Source organism: Mobula hypostoma, chromosome 9 (assembly GCF_963921235.1).
Source record: "Mobula hypostoma chromosome 9, sMobHyp1.1, whole genome shotgun sequence".
Classification (NCBI taxonomy): Eukaryota; Metazoa; Chordata; class Chondrichthyes; order Myliobatiformes; family Myliobatidae; genus Mobula; species Mobula hypostoma.
This window is the reverse complement of record NC_086105.1, coordinates 129,122,031-129,140,001: the sequence shown is the minus strand read 5'-3', so window position 1 is coordinate 129,140,001 and position 17,971 is coordinate 129,122,031. Positions and strand designations below refer to the sequence as shown.

At 41.6% G+C, this 17,971-nt stretch overlaps 1 protein-coding gene across 3 annotated transcripts in view; it reads left to right on the top strand.

The window, feature by feature from the left end:
- Nucleotides 1–17,971, top strand: part of wdr90 (WD repeat domain 90) — a 105,271-nt gene that overhangs the window by 66,361 nt on the left and 20,939 nt on the right. For all 3 annotated transcript variants that reach the window (XM_063059117.1, XM_063059118.1, XM_063059116.1), the window contains exons 29-36: nucleotides 7–104; nucleotides 2,642–2,741; nucleotides 3,158–3,279; nucleotides 4,059–4,215; nucleotides 9,132–9,322; nucleotides 11,945–12,113; nucleotides 12,952–13,063; nucleotides 17,717–17,888. In XM_063059117.1, coding sequence (XP_062915187.1) covers nucleotides 7–104; nucleotides 2,642–2,741; nucleotides 3,158–3,279; nucleotides 4,059–4,215; nucleotides 9,132–9,322; nucleotides 11,945–12,113; nucleotides 12,952–13,063; nucleotides 17,717–17,888 — 1,121 coding nt within the window. The remainder of the gene's footprint in view (nucleotides 1–6; nucleotides 105–2,641; nucleotides 2,742–3,157; nucleotides 3,280–4,058; nucleotides 4,216–9,131; nucleotides 9,323–11,944; nucleotides 12,114–12,951; nucleotides 13,064–17,716; nucleotides 17,889–17,971) is intronic.

The following is a 17,971-nucleotide window of genomic DNA, read 5'->3' as shown; positions in this document are numbered from 1 at the left end:
TCACAGGATCTCTAGTTGGAGCTGATGGTTGTCTACACAATTATTCACGACCTGAATCGTACAAACATTTTGCTGCTCGGTTCAAACTCTCTTCTGTCTGTCAGGTACACTTGAACTTTTAAATTTCTGTCGGTTTCATAGTTGTTTCATGCTGAAAGAAGTTCTAGAGCCACATCTGTGTGGTGCTTTGGGTGATTGACTATGCTTTCGGTCTCTATTCAATTAAATGTAGTCCAATAGATTGGATGAAGTCTGCTACAATAGAGAATAAATCTTGGCTATCTTACCTAAGTCGATGTGGTGCCATACTTGGATGGAGCTAGATTTGTTGTGCTTAATGGAAAACTACATTGTGCTAGTCTGTTTCAGTTTGATTAAGCATCTCGTGTTACCAGCCTGCAGCATTAATTTGTTTTAATTGGCTTATACTTTCAGATAGTCATATACAACTGAAGCTTTTTTTCTGTCTGTCTGTAAAGCATTGTGCCTTTGATTTATTGGAAAATATGTAAGTAGAGATTGTAGCACAGCTTTGCATATTTTGCGGTTAATTGGCAGCATTCTTTGATCCAGAATTTGGCTATATTTCAGGGTGAAGATATCAAATTCCCACTTGCCAAGATGCAACAATGCTTAAACTGAAATGCATTTTTCCTATTGTGTTATCCTATCTATAAGGACAGTTATTTGCGTGAGAGAATAGTCAGAGTTGCCTGCATGATCAATGTGTTGTAATTTCCCTTTGTGGAATTGGAATTAGAGTTAATTTATTATTGTCGCATGTTCTGAGGTACAGTGAAAAGCTTGTCTTGCATGTTGCTCATAGATCAAATTATTACACAGTGCTTTGAGGTAGTACAAGTTAAAACAATAACAGAATGCACAATAAAGTGCAACAGCTACAGAGAAAGTGCAGGCATAGAATAAGATACAAGATCATAATGAGATAGATTGTGAGGTTAAGAATGCATCTATTGTCCTAGGGAAACATTCAGTAGTCTCATAACAGTACGGTAGAAGTTGTCCTTAAGCCAAGTGATTATGCGCTTTCAAGCTTTTGTACCTTCTGCCCGATGGGAAGGAAGAAGAGAATGTCCGGGGTGGGTTTGGTCTTTGATTATGCTGGCTGCTTTACTGAGGCAGCAAGAATAGACAGAGTCCATGGAGAGGAGGCTGGTTTCTGTAATGTGCTGAACAGTGTCCACAACTCTCTGCAGTTAATTGGGGTAGATGCACCTCAAGCTCATTTCTGTAAAACATTTATTTTCCCACTAGGCATTTGACATTGAGATAATGGTGGAATTTGTTTGTGTCCTGGGTTCTTGTAAGGGAAAATGAACCCGAGCCCATGCTCCAAATGCTGTCCCGTGTTCCTGTTTGAATTGCGTGTGTCTGCAGAGCAGATAAGGATGTTATTAGGTTCTGATGTAATGCTCCATATATTCCACAATGAGACAGTCTAAGATTCAATTATAATTACATATTTGTTATTTGAGTTTGTATAGACAATGTACTCCAGTTAACGGCCTGTGGTGTAGTGGCATCTGCACCGGACTGCGAGGCGTGTGGTCTTGTGTTCGAATCTGGCCGGCTCCTTGCACCCTTTCCATCCTGGCTGGGTTGAGCATCGAGCTAGCAACTTGGCCTTGTAAAAAAAAAACAAACGCTAAAGTAATGGCAAGGTTGATGTACCACAAGGTGTGGAAAGGAACAACAACAACAACAACACTTTATTAAGCACTCAAAAAAATGAAAGAAAATCTCATCAAACCAAAGACAAAACAAAAATGGCTTGATAGTTTAGATGCAAGGAGAAAGTCACCCCTGAGTAGAGAGTCTAAGACCAAAGGGCCAACTTGAGAAAAAGAGTGGGCTATTAAGGGCTGAGATGAGGAGAACTGTCTTCACTCAAAGTGTGATAACCTTTGGTGCATTCTACCCTGGATGGTTGTGGAAGCTCTGTTGTTTTCATCCTAAACAGAGATTGATGGATTTCTGGATAGTAAAGGAATCATAATGATGTGGATGGTGCTTTTTTTTTTAAAAAAAGGGAGCTGAAAGATCAGTGATGACCTTGATAAATGCTATAGCTGGTTCAAAGAGCTGAATGGCCTTCTCCTGCTTCTCTGCTCCTATCTCATTGTATTGCAGGAAAGAAAAGGGAGGACAAAATCAAAATTAATTTTGTGAATTTGAATTCAGTGAAATTGACTCTTGATTCCATCTGAGCTGCCTCTGAGAGAGAGAGAGAGAGAGATCCAACTATGTATTTATAAATTAAAATAGTAATTTCAGGGAGATGCATAATTGCAGCCGCTTTCCCCTTGGGAAGTTGCTAGCAGCAGCAATTTTCAGTTGACTGACAGAGGAGCCTTTGGCTGAAAATTTTTTTTGTTTCTATTCAAAATTGTGTTGTCTTGAAAAAAGCCCTGAAATAAAACCAAATTCTGGGTCAAACATTACTGCAGATTAAACACACAATATATAAAGCTGTGCTACAATCTCAACCTCAGAAGCAAAAAAAAGTATCACCTTTACTGCAAGATATGGAGGTAAAGTAGTTTAAATTATAAGTAGTTTCTATGCCTTTTGTTTTCTGATGATATTCTTTTTCTCATCTCATATTCTGAATCTACTTCAGGATGTAGTCCTCCCTGAAGGGAAAGAGGATCTGAAACTGAAAGTAGTAATTGGATACAATGGAAATGGAAGAGGAAATATGGTCTGGAATCCTGATACAGGTAACTGTTAGAACAAGTTGTGATCTCAGAATGTAAATGAGTCAGGTGTATACAGAATATACCTTGGAATCTAGATGTGCACAAGCAGTACTTTTGGAAAATATGCACGATCTCAAAAGGAAATGTACATTATGCAGCAGAGAGTTCTTGTCTTCGGTATCCGTGTTGAGAATTTTATCAAATTAATACCGTGATTTACATATTTAGTGGTCTTCCTGTGTAATTTAATTTTCTATCTGCATTAAGCATTTATTTATCGTAATTTGCTGTGTTAAAATGAATTACATTTTATCTTGGCTACTGCTAAGCAGTGCATTAACTGAACAGTGTAATTGTAATAGTGTAGGATTATAATATGTAAAAAAAAAGTTCCTGCCATTATTTTGATTGTATCTCTGTTGATCTACCTTTTCAAGGTCTTTTTGCATATTCTTGTGGCTGTCTGGTGGTAGTTGAGGACCTGCATTCTGGATCTCAGAGACATTTAACAGGCCACACAGGAGAAGTCTCTACTCTTACAGTCAGCCATGATACACAGGTATGCTTGGGCTGAATTTGGGTGAGATTTGATCTAGTCACTGGTGCCCTTTATACCTCAGTTAATTATGTTACATTTAGACACCTCTAATAATTAGAAAACCAAGTGGTAATGATTGTGGTTCCTTGTAGATTTGCAACTGACTCTAAAATTGCAGTCCTGCTTTTGTCCCATAAATGCACAATATACTTGCTGCTTCAAGGTTTTTTGGGGGATAGGTGGTGGATGAGGTTGATAAGGTAGTGCTTTCCTTTCCATTTATTACAATTTATTTATTAATACCTTATAATAATCAACAATATATATTTGGTTTACAGTACCTATTTATAAATGTTATTTTTTGAATTCAAAATCTTAGATCTGTGGTTATCTTAAAAATAAACGAGGAAAATTCCAAAAGGAAGTATGAAAATTTTGTCTCTCCTAAACCATGGGCTTTGTAGATATTAATTATAAACAGAGCCATCATCTATTCAGCAATAGTGGTGCGTGGGGTAGCAAAGAAATTCATTAAATGACCAGTCTAGGCAAAGGGAAATACACAAAGCAAGGGATAAGTTATTTTCCATTCACCCCACTAATTCTTGCAGACAATACCTTTAAGAAAGTATGCTGTTACTCACGCACATGAATTTTTGCAAAAGTTTGCATGTTTTGTGATGTTTCTTTAGTATTAATGTCAGGGAAGTTTTCCTGGAAGTTTTGTGATCTGAGGATTCCTTCACTTAATTACATGCCTTAAAAAATTTTGGGGGATTTTCCCCTTTTTTTCTCACAAGGATCTTGCATCAGCTTCGGGAGAACAAGACAAAATTGGCTGTCGCATTTTTATTTGGGATGTCATGAGTGGCAGTTGTAAGAAGGTACTTTCTCACCATAAAACTGAGGTACAAGCTATGGACTATTCCAGAGATGACAGATTCTTGATGTCTGCTGGTAAGGTTTATTGATGTTTGAGCAGTATAATCTGATATTAGAACTACTTTCTTATCAATGTTTTTCTGCAGGATTTAGTCAAATGTTTGAAGCTGGTGAATTTTCTTCTTTCCTGCTTGAATTCCAAAGGATTCATTCTTTTTGTGACTTTATGGTTGGTGTTCTATCTCCACGACTCTAGTTGTCATGGCATTCTCATGAAACTCAGGAAATACAAGATATGTCTTTTTATCTCTACCCTTCCCATCCAGGAACCCAAAGAGTTCTTTCAGGAAAAGCAGTGATTGATTTGTATTACTGATCTTGCATGATGCATTTGTAGTTCATGGTATGGTCCTCTGCAGTAGATAATCTGCATTCAAGATTCAAAGTACATTTATTATCATAGTATGTAAGCAGTATACAACCCTGAGATTCATCTTCCCCATAGACAGCCACGAAACAAAGAAAACCATAGAACCTGTTCAAAGATAAACATCAAGCCCCCAGCGTGCAAATAAAGAACATATTGCTTAAACGACAAAAAAAAGAGTGACGAACACAGAATATAAAATGTCAAATCACCAAGTCAACAAAGGCGTCCTAGAATATTCAGTTTCAGCTCAGTTCAGTTTATTCTTGCACTGTGTCACTCATTGACTACAGGCCTCAGGCCAGTCCACCCAGATCAAAATTGCACAAAATAGCAACAAAAAAAAGACCAACCAGAAACCAGAAACACATCATAACATGAACTACAGAGTCCAGTCCACAAATCCAGTTGACTAAACCTTGCCCACGACTCAAGGATCCGGCAGCAACGAGTGAGACCAATTAAGTGCAGTCACCTTCCTCTGACAGCAGAGAACAAAAGAGAGACTGGTCACTCAAACCAGATGGTGCTGAACATCCGCTTGCCTTCCACTCTAACCCTTGTTGATTTCAATCTTCCTCGACATTTTAATTGGCAAGTAATGGAGTTGATCATGAGCTTGCACCACATCTCCAAACTTCTTGGCCTCCAGGCCACGCACTTCACTTAAAACCTCTCCGAATTTCCTTGGAGACAGCGAAGTACCAGATCGCTCAATCGGCCTGAAAACACACCATGAAACTGTAGACCACACGTTTCAATAGCAGCTGAATTATATGTGAAAGAAGTAAAGGAAGTAATTTAGTGAACGGTGTCGCCTTTGTGTTGTTCGTTGACTCCATCTTCACTCGAGGGGTGACCCTCATCTTCCAGCCGCCTATCACTTTAATTCTCCCTCCCAATCCTTTTGACCTGTCTGTGGCTTCCTGCATTCTAATGTGGCCTAATCTTTTGTCTGGCCATGTTGCAACTTTCCAGAGTTAGTATTGATTTCAACAAATTTGGAGTACAATACACCCTCACTTTACATTGGGGTTGCAATTTTTAAATGCTGTCCATGAATGTATAGCTGTAAATCAAGTAATTGTGTTGTTGAACCATGTAATAACCACTCTGAACCATACCTCTATATTGCTTATGTTAAATGTACATAATTGTCAGAATTTAAGAGTTTAACTGAACTTACTGAGCCAAGTTAATTAATTTGAATTTCTCCTTTGAGCAGCTAAGGATATTTCTGATGTGGTGGACATTGAAGAAGGAAGTAATATGCATGTTCTAAAGTAGAGTCAGTTTTTTTTTGTTAAGTATTCTTAGGTGGTTTGGTTCTGGTTTAAGATGGTGCTAGGGAAGCACAGTGATGACTTGCTGACAGCAAACAAAACTATTAACTGCTTTATTAATCACACGTTTTCTCTGAAGCGATCACTGCAATCAATAGCCTGTAGCTTCCAATTTCAGAGTTGAGCCTTTGACCCACTTATACAATGTGGCATTTTGGCAGTGTGAACTGAATTATTGAAGGTGCAAGACAGTTGCAACGTGGTGTGTATGTGCTGAATCAAGACGGTGGGGCTCGGGCCCGACAGCGGGGAATGAGCCAGTGTTTGGCCGTTGCTAGACCAGGCATGGAGGTGACTGGAAGCAGCAGAACTGGGGTGAGGTAGAGTAATGGCGATGGGGCCTGGGCCTGAGAAAGAGGAACAAGCTGATGTTTGACCAACTTAAGTGGCCGGCCAGATTGGAAATATTGGGTATGGACTGAATACAGGTTTCCCCCGCCATCCGAAGGTAAAGCGTTCCTATGAAATGGTTTTTAAGCCGGAATGTCGTAAAGCGAAGAAGCAATTACCATTTATTTATATGGGAAAATTTTGTGAGCGTTCGCGGACCCAAAAATAACCTACCAAATCATGCCAAACAACACATAAAACCTAAAATAACAGTAACATATAGTAAAAGCCGAACTGATATGATAAATACACAGCCTATATAAAATAGAACTACTTTACCACAATCATTGCTGGCACTGTTCTCCATAGCGAAAATCTCACGCAAGTGCCGTCGGCAAAAACATGGCGCAAGCACTCGCGGCAGAAAATCTCACTCAAGCGCTCTCGGCAAAAACACTCTCTCCAGTAACCTTTAAGCTATGAAGCTGCCAAATCATACCAAATAACACGTAACAATACACAGCCGATATAAAGTAGAAATAATGTATGCACAGTGTAGTATCACTTACCGGAATTGGGACAGCACCGAGCACACTGATGATGGTGTGTTAGACTGAGTCGTCACAGGTTGGGGTGGTGCAGTGGCCCCCACCCTCCAGGCCGCCGACCGATACATTGCCGCGAAGCATGCAGTGGTACAGTGGTACCCGGGAGGCACACAGCACATCTTTAAGAAAACAGCCAAAATAAACATGCAAATTAATTAGGTGCCGCCCAGCACGTAATTGTCGGCCCAGATCAAAGGCAATTGCCGATTGCATCGCCTCTGAGCTGGGCCAACAATTACGTGCTGGGTAGCACCTAATTAATTTGCATGTTTATTTTGGCTGTTTTCTTAAAGATGTGCTGTGTGCCTCCCGGCCACCGCTGCATTCTCTGCGAATCGGTATCTGTCCGCGGCCTGGGGTTGGGGTGGTGGGACACTGGGGTGTCATCTCATCGTCGTCTGTTTCCATCAGGGCAGGCAGGTCATCTTCTATCTCTGCCTGCCTCGATGTCGAAGGTCGAGGTTCGTCGTCTGCTGTGGCTGATGTGGAAGGCTTGCTTGACTGCTGAGCCTCGCTCATTTTTCAATCATACAGTTCTTTGTAAGGTCTCAAACCATCTTGCTGATATCCCCTAAACCTATGTACCCTTTCAAAATTAAAGTCGTACTTTATCATTGCAGTGAAAATCTCACGCAGTTACTTTATGTTCAGTTCGCTACTGCATTCGGTTTCGATTGTTATCCTTTCCTCTTCCAATTGCATCAGCTCTTCATCTATTAGTTCTTGGTCATGAGATGCAAAAACCTCTTCAACATCATGTTCGTCAACTTCCACAAGCCAAACTCACTTTGTCCTTACTTCGTTCACCATGATCGAAATGCTTAATTATGTCTAGTTTTAGGCTAAATGTAACACCCTTACGAGCTCTTCTGGCTTTTCCGATACCTTAAAACTCATCTTGCAAACGGCTGCTCACAGGCACGTGTTTAAGCAATGCTGGCGAGAATGCCATTCCGAATCCGGGGGAGAGCGGCTGCTCGGGGCGCGCACTGGTTTTTTCGCACGCTGATTTTTTTTATCGCATGCTGCTTTTTTTCGTAACAGTGAAAACACCTTCTGTTAGTGAAAACAGGGAACTAATGTAGGTCTTTCGTAACAGTGAGGCTTCGTAAAGCAAACGTTCGAAAAGCGGGAGACTCCTGTATATACAGTGGGCCCCGGGCCTGAGAGCATATTGAAGCTGTGGGGCCCAGGTCTGAGAGCGAAGAATGACCTGAGATTTGGCCGATTTAAACGCTGGGTTAGATTGGAAAGGTCGGGGTGTCGGGGCCAGTGCTTAGCTCACTACTCACCTCTGTGCTGAACTGAGGCTGTGGCCTGCAACTAATGGGCTTCTGGACCAGCTGTAGCGATGATGGGCTTCACTGCTCTGGACTCACTTTCATGAACTTCAGTTCTGAATGTTATTTGCTTACTTGTTTGCATGATTTGTCACTTAATTCTGCACTTTGGGTATTTAACTGTCTTTTTTAATGGGTTCTGTTGGGTTCCTTTGGTTTGTAGCTGCCTGTAAAGAGATGAATCTCCAGGTCTTATATAGTATACATACTGTGCAAAAGTATTAGGCACATATATATCGCTAGGGTGCCAAAGAGTTTTGTTCAGTGCTGTACTGTGGAGTGGAAAGCGAATCTGTAAATCTGGTGAGAGCAAAGAATGTTGGGAATAGTGAGGGTGGAGCACCACAGGAGAACAGATGGCAGAGGAGGAGTACCAGGGGCAGGGGTTGACGTGGGTACAGACACACCCAGGCCTGGGACACAGGGCAAGATAATTTGATTCCAAACAATTGGTTATTGATCATTGCAGAATATCCCTCTGGTGCTTTCTGCTCCTTCCCTCTTTGTTCCCTTTTTCCCAGCCATTATTCCTCTCTCCCTGCCTCCCTTTCCGCTCTCAGTCCACAATAGAGACCCATAACAGGATCAGGTAAATCATCGCTTGCATATATTATGAATTTTTTTTTTTTTTGCAGCAGCAGTACAGTGCAATGCAGTTTTGGAACCCATATCTAAAATAGTATGTGCTGAGTTAGAAAAAGGGAGGTGTACAAGAGTGATCTGGAAATGAAAGGGTTAATATATAATTGTTCTAGGCCTGTACACATTGAAGTTTAAAAGAATGAGGGGTGTATCTCATTGAAACCTACCAATACTGTGCAAAGGTCTTAAGCACACACACACACACACACACACACACACACACACACACACACACACCATACATACATTAGGTTTTGCTCCTGAAAGGTTTCTGATGTTGATTTGATCTAATTTATTTCAGGAGATTACAGGGACCTCACAATTGCTTTATGGAATACCAGGAATTATGAGCTTGTGGCAACTACAAAAATATGTGATCCTATCCATGATTTAGCATTTGACCCTACTGCCTTCAATGAGTTCGCCTGTGTTGGGGTAGGAGCTGTACATTTCTGGTTGATAGAAGAGAATGCTAATGAAGTACAACTGAAGGTCAGTTTTTGCTTTTTAAGATATATTTCTGTAATAGTAAATAGTTCACTGTTGGGCTTTAAATGTACTGTATACTGAATGCTGAGGGTTTATAAGGCACTGATCAGATCACATTTGGAGTATTGTGAGCAGTTTTGAAACCCATATCTAAAATAGCATGTGCTGAATTAGCAAAAAGGAGGTGTACAAGAGTGATCTGGAAATGAAAGGGTTGGCCTGTACACTTTGAAGTTTAAAAGAATGAGGGGTGTATCTCATTGAAACCTACCAAATACTGAAAGGCCAACAGTGGATACCGAGAGAATGTTTCCAATCGTGGGAGAGTATAAAGTGCTGAATCTATGGAATTTTTTGTCACAGACAGCTATAGAGGCCAAGTTATTGACTATATTTAAAGTGGTTCTTAATTAAGATGCATGCGAAAAGCTATTGGGAGAAGGTGGGAAAATGGAATTGAAAGGGAAAAGATATCAGCATGATTGAATGGTTTAGCAGACTCAGTGGGCTGAATAGCCTAAATCTGGTCCTGTTTTATAGATTATTCTAATGACCTCATGCCAGATGCCATCAGTTGATTGTATGAAAGCAGCATAAGATGAATAACCTGCCAGAAGCTGCTGCTCTGATCATGGCTGAAGAGTAATTCAGAACTCAACATGTGACAGCTTACCTTCTAGTTTTTTTTTCCTTCTGCTAAAGATGGCAATTTTGTGAGATGTCTTCTCCATCTTGGGCATGGTCACTTGTTTCCATTATGATAATGTGCTGACTGATGAAGCTTATGTGAGAACTGCAAACCCTTCCATAAATGGGTAGGAGATGCCTCGATGGCTGGGCGGAAAATTCGATAAAGATAAAAATTCTCTTTCATTTCTTTAAACTGACTTCTGTGTGCTGTTGAATCATGGCCTAGCAATGTATTAATTGCCTTGGGGTGACTAGCCTCTGAATACGAGAATAAATGATGCAGAAAATAACACGTTCATGAAGTGGCAACACATGAACTGCATTTGCCCAGGAGTTACATTTAGTCATTGCATGTGTGGCCATAAAGCTTAAATATTAGTAAAACCGTTGTTATGTATTTCATACAAATTTTAAAAAAGCATTTGCTGCGGACAAATTTTGTCATTATCCTTGGTTCCCATTTTAATAAAAATTAACAGAAAATTATAGAACATTTTGATCGTTTTTAGTTCTGATCTCAAAATTGTTTTCAGATAAACTCATTTATTAATTGAACAAATTTATTTTCATCAAGCAAATTCACAGATCAGTGTAAGAAAATTGAACATATCCCTGATGAAACATCTTTAAGTTACAATGGGATATAGTTTGTAATATTTAGAAAAGAAAGGCTGACATTTTATCCAAACAACATACTTACTAAATCCGAAATAGAGGCAGCACTAGTGGAGAAGAAACAGAATTAATGCTTTGTTACGTACCCCGTAACTGGGTTGCCAAACCAGCAGAAATGGACCACTTAGTTGGAGTCTGGTTTAACAGAAGCTAATAAAGTTTTATTAAAGAAATAAGTAACACAGTACTCTAATCATAAGGATATAAATGCAACAGGTTAGCAATGATATAAAACACATGTACACAGAACTAGGGTAATAGGAATCAACCAAGCTCTATCGCAGTCTAGGGGTAAAATGATCAGTCTCAAGTGACGCAGAGTTCAGTTCAGCTTAGTACAGTTCGCAGTAATCGCTGTTGTGCTGTTGGGGAGAGAGAGAGATAAAGATATGCAAATCTGATTCAGCAGACCTTTGATGTTCTTCGCAGTTGGCTTTCGGGCAGACCCTTTTTTATGTCTTCTGTGGTCACCGACTGTGACCCCTCCGCTCCGGATACGACCGTTCTTCCACGGTGAACCCGGCACCCAGGCAAGGGCGGACATACACACCAGGTTCCTGCCGATCGTCCCTTTTCACCCTGTCAGTCTATGGTCAGTTCCCTCGAACCAGACCTCCAACTCCCACCAACTTGTGGGGGCACACCGCTCTTCCAGGGTTTCGTTATCTCGTGATCTCGTGGTGTGTGTTGTACCTTAGCGAACCTGTTCTTTTTATCCCCCTGCTGGGGTATCGCCTGTCCATCAAACTTCAAACAGTTCAGGTTCAAAGCAATCGGTCTGTCAATATCTGAAATGTGTTTCTTTCTTGTTAAACTCTCTCTTCTCTCTTATTAGCATTTTGAATGTTTCTCCATTGTCTCCCTTATCTCTCTCATCAGCATCAATCTTCTGATAACTTGGTTTGTCGTCATAGTTTAAAGTCAGTGACCTTTCATCGGAACTGGAAAGATGTAATAATGAAATACGTTTAAAGTTGCAAAGAAAGTTACAGAGGGTATCAATCAGGAAAAGAAGGCCCGTGATAGGGTGGAGTACAGTAACACAAGGGGTTGTGGATACTGTAGAAGGAGAGACATTTTGATGTGCATTGGTACTTCTGTGTAACAGATGTATATAAAGTATAGAGTTAGCACATTAATTTGCATTTTCTTAAGCCTGGCTTTCTGTACTTTATCCTCTATTTACCACATTAGAGTAGGAAATATTTTTATCTTGATGTAAAATTTTCAAATGTTATTTGTTTTATTTTGTTGTTACAGGTTCACAGGGTCTCAATCCCAGGTGAAGTGAATGCTGGGGAGCTCACTGCACTGTGCTATAACTGTGATTCAGTTCTTTATACTGCAACCAATACAGGGAAGATCTGTGCATGGGACACACAGCACAACAGATGTTTCATGACATGGGATGCAGATGAAGGGGAAATTGGTACATAAAGTTATAATGTGGCCCAATACTTAACAGCAGTGCGGCAATGTTATTTATCACATCAGAATCAGGTTTATTATCATCGGCTTATATGATGTGAAATACAATGTTCTGCAGCAGTACGTTGCAAAGACATAAGAGTTATATTGAGTTACAAAATAAGTAGTGAACAGGAGAGGAATCACGAGGTAGTGTTCATGGACTATTCAGAAATCCAATGGTGAAGGGGAAGAAGCTGTTTCTGAATTATTGAGTGTGGGCTTTCACGGTGGTTTGTATCTCCTCTCAGTAGTAGTAACAAGAGGGGGGCATGTTGCAGATGGTAAGGATCCTTAATGCTAGATGCTGCTGCCTTGAGGTACAGCCTTTTAAGGTTTTTCCGAAGTTGGGAAGGGTTGCACCCATGATGGAGCTAACTGAGTTTACAACCATTTGCAGCCACCAGCGATCTTGTGCATTGGAACTTGCGTACCATGCTGTGATGCAACCATTCAGAATGCTCTTCACTGTACATCTATATATATTTGCTAGAGACTTAGCTGACATACAATATATCAATATGTTAGACTCAGGATAGATTTTCCAGGATGCTGAGATGCAGGAACTTGATGCCACTCATCTTTTCCACCACTGACTCCTCAATGAGGACTGTGTGCGTTCTCCTGACTTCGCATTCCTGAAGTCCACAATAAATTTCTTGGTCTTGTTGATGTTGAGTGCAAGGTTGTTGTTGCAACACCACTCGACAAGTCAATCCGTCTCACTCCTGTACGTCTCCTCATCGCTCTCTGAGATCTTACCAACTGCAATAGTGTCATCTGCGAATTTTCTGTTTTAGGAATTGTGCAATGTCGAGGTCATCGCTTGATGAGTGGCAGTAACACAAAGAAGATCCAGCTGTGGGCAGTCACTGGATTGCAGGAAATGAGACTTGAGGGAACGAGAGCAAGGTGATGTTGCAGTGGATTTTCATTGCAATGAATTCTTACCTTAATTTGTACGGGAAATAGAAATTCTATAGCAATAGGAGAGATTAGACCATAAAATACAGGAGCAGAAGTAGGCCATTCGGCCCATTGAGTCTGCTCAGCCATGCAGTTACAGGCTGATCCAATTCTTCTAGTCATCCCCACTCCCCTACCTTCACCCCATACCCTTTGATGCCCTGGCTAATGGAAAAGCTATCTATCTCTGCCTTAAATACACCCAATAACTTGGCCTCCACAGCTGCTCATGGCAACAAATTCCACAGATTTACCACCTTCTGACTAAAATAATTTAGAAACATAGAAAACCTACAGCACAATACAGGCCCTTCGGCCCAAAATGCTGTGCCGAACATGTCCTTCAGAAATTACCTAGGATTACCCATAGCCCTCTATTTTTCTAACCTCCATGTACCTATCCAGGAGTCTCTTAAAAGACCCTATTGTATCCACCTCCACCACAGTTGCTGGCAGCCCATTCCACGCACTCACCACGCTCTGCGTAAAAATAAGAAAAAACACAACAAAAACAACAATTTACCCTGACATCTCCACTGTACCTCCTTCCTAGCACCTTAAAACTGTGCCCTCTCGTGATAGCCATTTCAGCCCTGGGAAAAAGCCTCTGACTATCCACAGGATCAATGTCTCTTATTATCTTATACACCTCTATCAGGTCACCTCTCATCCTCTGTTGCTCCAAGGAGAAAAGGCCAAGTTCACTCAACCTATTCTCATAAGGCATGCTTCCCAATCCAGACAACATCCTTGTAAATCTCCTCTGCACCCTTTCTATGGTTTCCACATCCTTCCTGTAGTGAGGTGACCAGAACTGAGCACAGTACTCCAAGTGGGGTCTGACCAGGGTCCTATATAGCTGCAACATTACCTATTGGCTCCCAAACTCAATCCCACGGTTGAAGGCCAATGCGCCGTATGCCTTCTTAAATACAGAGTCAACCTTCCAATCCTTCAGAACCTTTCCCATCCCCAATGATGATGCAAATATGATTGCCGGAGGCTCAGAAATCTCCTCCCTCGCCTCCCACAGTAGCCTGGGGTACATCTCGTCTGGTCCAGTGATTTATCCAACTTGATGCTTTCCAAAAGCTCCAGCACATCCTCTTTCTTAATATCTATATGCTCAAGCTTTTCAGTCTGCTGTAAGTCATCCCTACAATTACCAAGATCCTTTTCTGTAGTGAATACTGAAGCAAAGTATTCATTAAGTACCTCTGCTATCTCCTCCGGTTCCATACACACTTTTCCACTGTCACACTTGATTGGTCCTATTCTCTCACATCTTATCCTCTTGCTCTTCACATACTTGTAGAATGCCTTGGGGTTATCCTTAATCCTGTCCACCAAGGCCTTCTCATGGCCCCTTCTGGCTCTCCTAATTTCATTCTTAAGCTCCTTCCTGCTAACCTTATAATCTTCTAGATCTCTACCATTACCTAGTTTTTTTTCTGAACCTTTCGTAAGCTTTTCTTCTTGACTAGATTTACAACACCCATTATACACCGCGGTTCCTGTACCCTACCATCCTTTTCCTGTCTCGTTGGAACGTACCTATGCAGAAAACTCCATGCAAATATCCCCTGAACATTTGCCACATTTCTGCTGTACATTTCCCTGAGAACATGTTCCCAATTTATGCTTTCAAGTTCCTCCCTGATAGCTTCATATTTCCCCTTACTCCAATTAAATGCTTTCCTAACGTCTGTTCGTATCCCTCTCCATTGCTATGGTAAATGAGATAGAATTGTGACCACTATCTCCAAAATGTTCTCTCGCTGGGTTCATTTCCCAATACCAGATCAAGTACAGCCTCTCCCCTTGTAGGCTTATCTACATATTGTGTCAACAAACCTTCGTGAGCACACCTAACAAACTCCACCCCATCTAACCCCCTTGATCTAGGGAGATGCCAATCAATATTTGGGGAATTAAAATCTCCCACCACGACAACCCTGTTATTATTACACCTTTCCAGTATCTGTCTCCCTATCTGCTCCTCGATTATCCCTGTTACTATTGGGTGGTCTATAAAAAACACCCAGCAGAGTTATTAACCCCTTCCTCTTCCTAACTTCCCACAGAGACTCAATAGACAATCCCTCCATGACTTCCTCTTTTTCTGCAGACGTGATACTATCTCTGATCAGCAGTGCCATGCCCCCACTTCTTTTGCCTCCCTCCCTGTCCTTTCTGAAACATCTAAAGCCTAACACTCTAGGTAACCATTCCTGCCCCTGAACCATCCAAGTCTCTGTAATGACACAACATCACAGCTCCAAGTACTAATCCATGCTCTAAGTCAATCTGCTTTGTTCATAATACTCCTTGCATTAAAATAGACATATCTCAAACCATCGGTCTGAGCGCATCCCTTCTCTATCACCTCCACCCTCTCACACTGTCTCCAAGCTTTCTCTATTTGTGAGCCAGCCTTCCCTTCCTCCATCTCTTCAGTTTGGTTCCCACCCCCCAGCAATTCTAGTTTATACTCTCCCCAATAGCCTTAGGAAACCTCCCAGCCAGGATATTGGTCCCCCTTGGATTCAAGTGCAACCTGTCCTTTTTGTACAGGTCACACCTGCCCCAAAGGAGGTCCCAATCATCCAGAAATCTGAATCCCTGCCCCCTGCTCCAATCCCTCAGCCACGCATTTATCCTCCACCTCAATCTATTCCTATACTCACTGTCACATGGCACAGGCAGTAATCCTGAGATTACTATGTTTGAGGTTCTGCTTCTCAACTTCCTAACTCCCTGTAGTCTGTTTTCAGGACCTCCTCCCTTTTCCTATCTATGTCGTTGGTATCAATATGTACCACGACCTCTCACTGTTCTACTTCCCACTTCAGGATATCGTGGACATGATCAGAAACATCCTGGACCCTGGCACCTGGGAGGCAAACCACCATCTGTGTTTCTTTCCTGAATCCACAGAATCACCTGTCTGACCCGCCTAACGATAGAGTTCCCTATCACTGCTGCCATCCTCTTCCTTTCCCTACCTCTCTGAGCCACAGGGCCAGACTCTGTGCCAGAGGCGTGGCCACTGTTGCTTCCCCCAGGTAGGCTGCATTTCTCCACATCTCAGTCTAAATGGACATCCTTCAATCCTGAAGTCGTGCCCTCTTGTCCTGGAATCCCCTGCCATGAGAAATAACTTTGCTGTATCTAATCTGTTCAGGCCTTTTAACATTCGGAATGTTTCTATGAGGTCCGCCTTCATTCTCCTGAACTGCAGGGAATACAGCCCAAGAGCTGCCAGGCATTCCTCATATGATAATCCTTTCATTCCTGGAATCATTCTCGTGACTCTTCTCTAAACCATCTCCAATGTCAGTATATCCTTTCTAAAATAGGGAGCCCAAAACTGCACACAATACTCCAAATGTGGTCTCACGAGTGCCTTATAGGTCCTCAACATCACATTCCTGCTCTTATATTCTATACCTCTAGAAATAAATGCCAACATTGCATTTGCTTTCTTCACAACTGACTCAACCTAGAGGTTAACCTTTAGGATATCTTGCACAAGGACTCCCACGTCCCTTTGCATTTCTGCATTTTGAATTCTCTCCCCATCTAAATAATAGTCTGCCCATTTATTTTTTCTACCAAAGTGCATGACCATACACTTTCCAACATTGCCACTTCTTTGCCCATTCACCTAAACCATCTAAGTCTCCCTGAGGCTCTGTGTTTCCTCAACACTACCTGCTCCTCCACCTATCTTTGTATCATCGGCAAAGTTAGCCACAAGTCCATTAATACCATCGTCCAAATCATTGATGTACAGTGTAAAAAGCAGTGGTCCCAACACCAACCCCTGTGGAACTCCACTGGTAACCAGCAGCCAACCAGAATAGGATCCCTTTATTCCCACTCTCTGTTTTCTGCCGACCAGCCAATACTCCACTCATGCTAGTAACTTCCCTGTAATTCCATGGGCTCTTATCTTGCTAAGTAGCCTCATGTGTGGTACCTTGTTAAAAGCCTTCTGGAAATCCAAGTACACCACATCTACTGCATCTCCTTTGTCTACCCTGCTTGTAATTTCCTCAAAGAATTGCAGTAGGTTTGTCAGGCAGGAATTTCCTTTCAGGAAACCATGCTGGCTTTGGGCTATCTTGTCATGTTCCTCCAGGTACTTCGTAATCTCATCCCTGACAATCGATTCCAACAACTTCCCAAACACTGATGTCAGGCTAACAGGTCTATACTTTCCTTTCTGTTGCCTCCCACCCTTCTTAAATAGCGGGGTAACATTTGCAATTTTCCAGTCATCCGGTACAATGCAGAATCTATCAATTCTTGAAAGATCATCGTTAATGCCTCCACAATCTCTCCAGCTTCTTCCTTCAGAGCCTGAGGGTGCATTCCATCCGGTCCAGGAGATTTATCCACCCTCAGACAATTAAGCTTCCTGAGCACCTTCTCAGTCGTAATTTTCACTGCACAAACTTCACTTCCCATTACAGCTTGCAAATTTCAGCATGTTGATTTGTATGAAATACAGATATGATTCCTTATCTGGAAACATGTTTTTGGTCTTTAACTTATTCATTGCATCTATTTTGAATGTTCTGATTTTTCCTTCAGATCAAATTCGGTGCTTCTGGAGCATGAAATGATTCTGGATGGCACTGTAGTTAGTGCAGTCTTTGATGATACCATGGACATGGGAATTGTGGGAACCACAGCAGGAACATTGTGGTATATAAATTGGGCTGAAAATACCAGCATCCGTCTGATCAGTGGCCACAGAAACAAGGTCAGATGATTTCTGAATTGTACATTGAGAGTAGGTTGCAGCATTGGGAAAATATGTGTTCTCTGAGCGAGTTGCTCATTTCT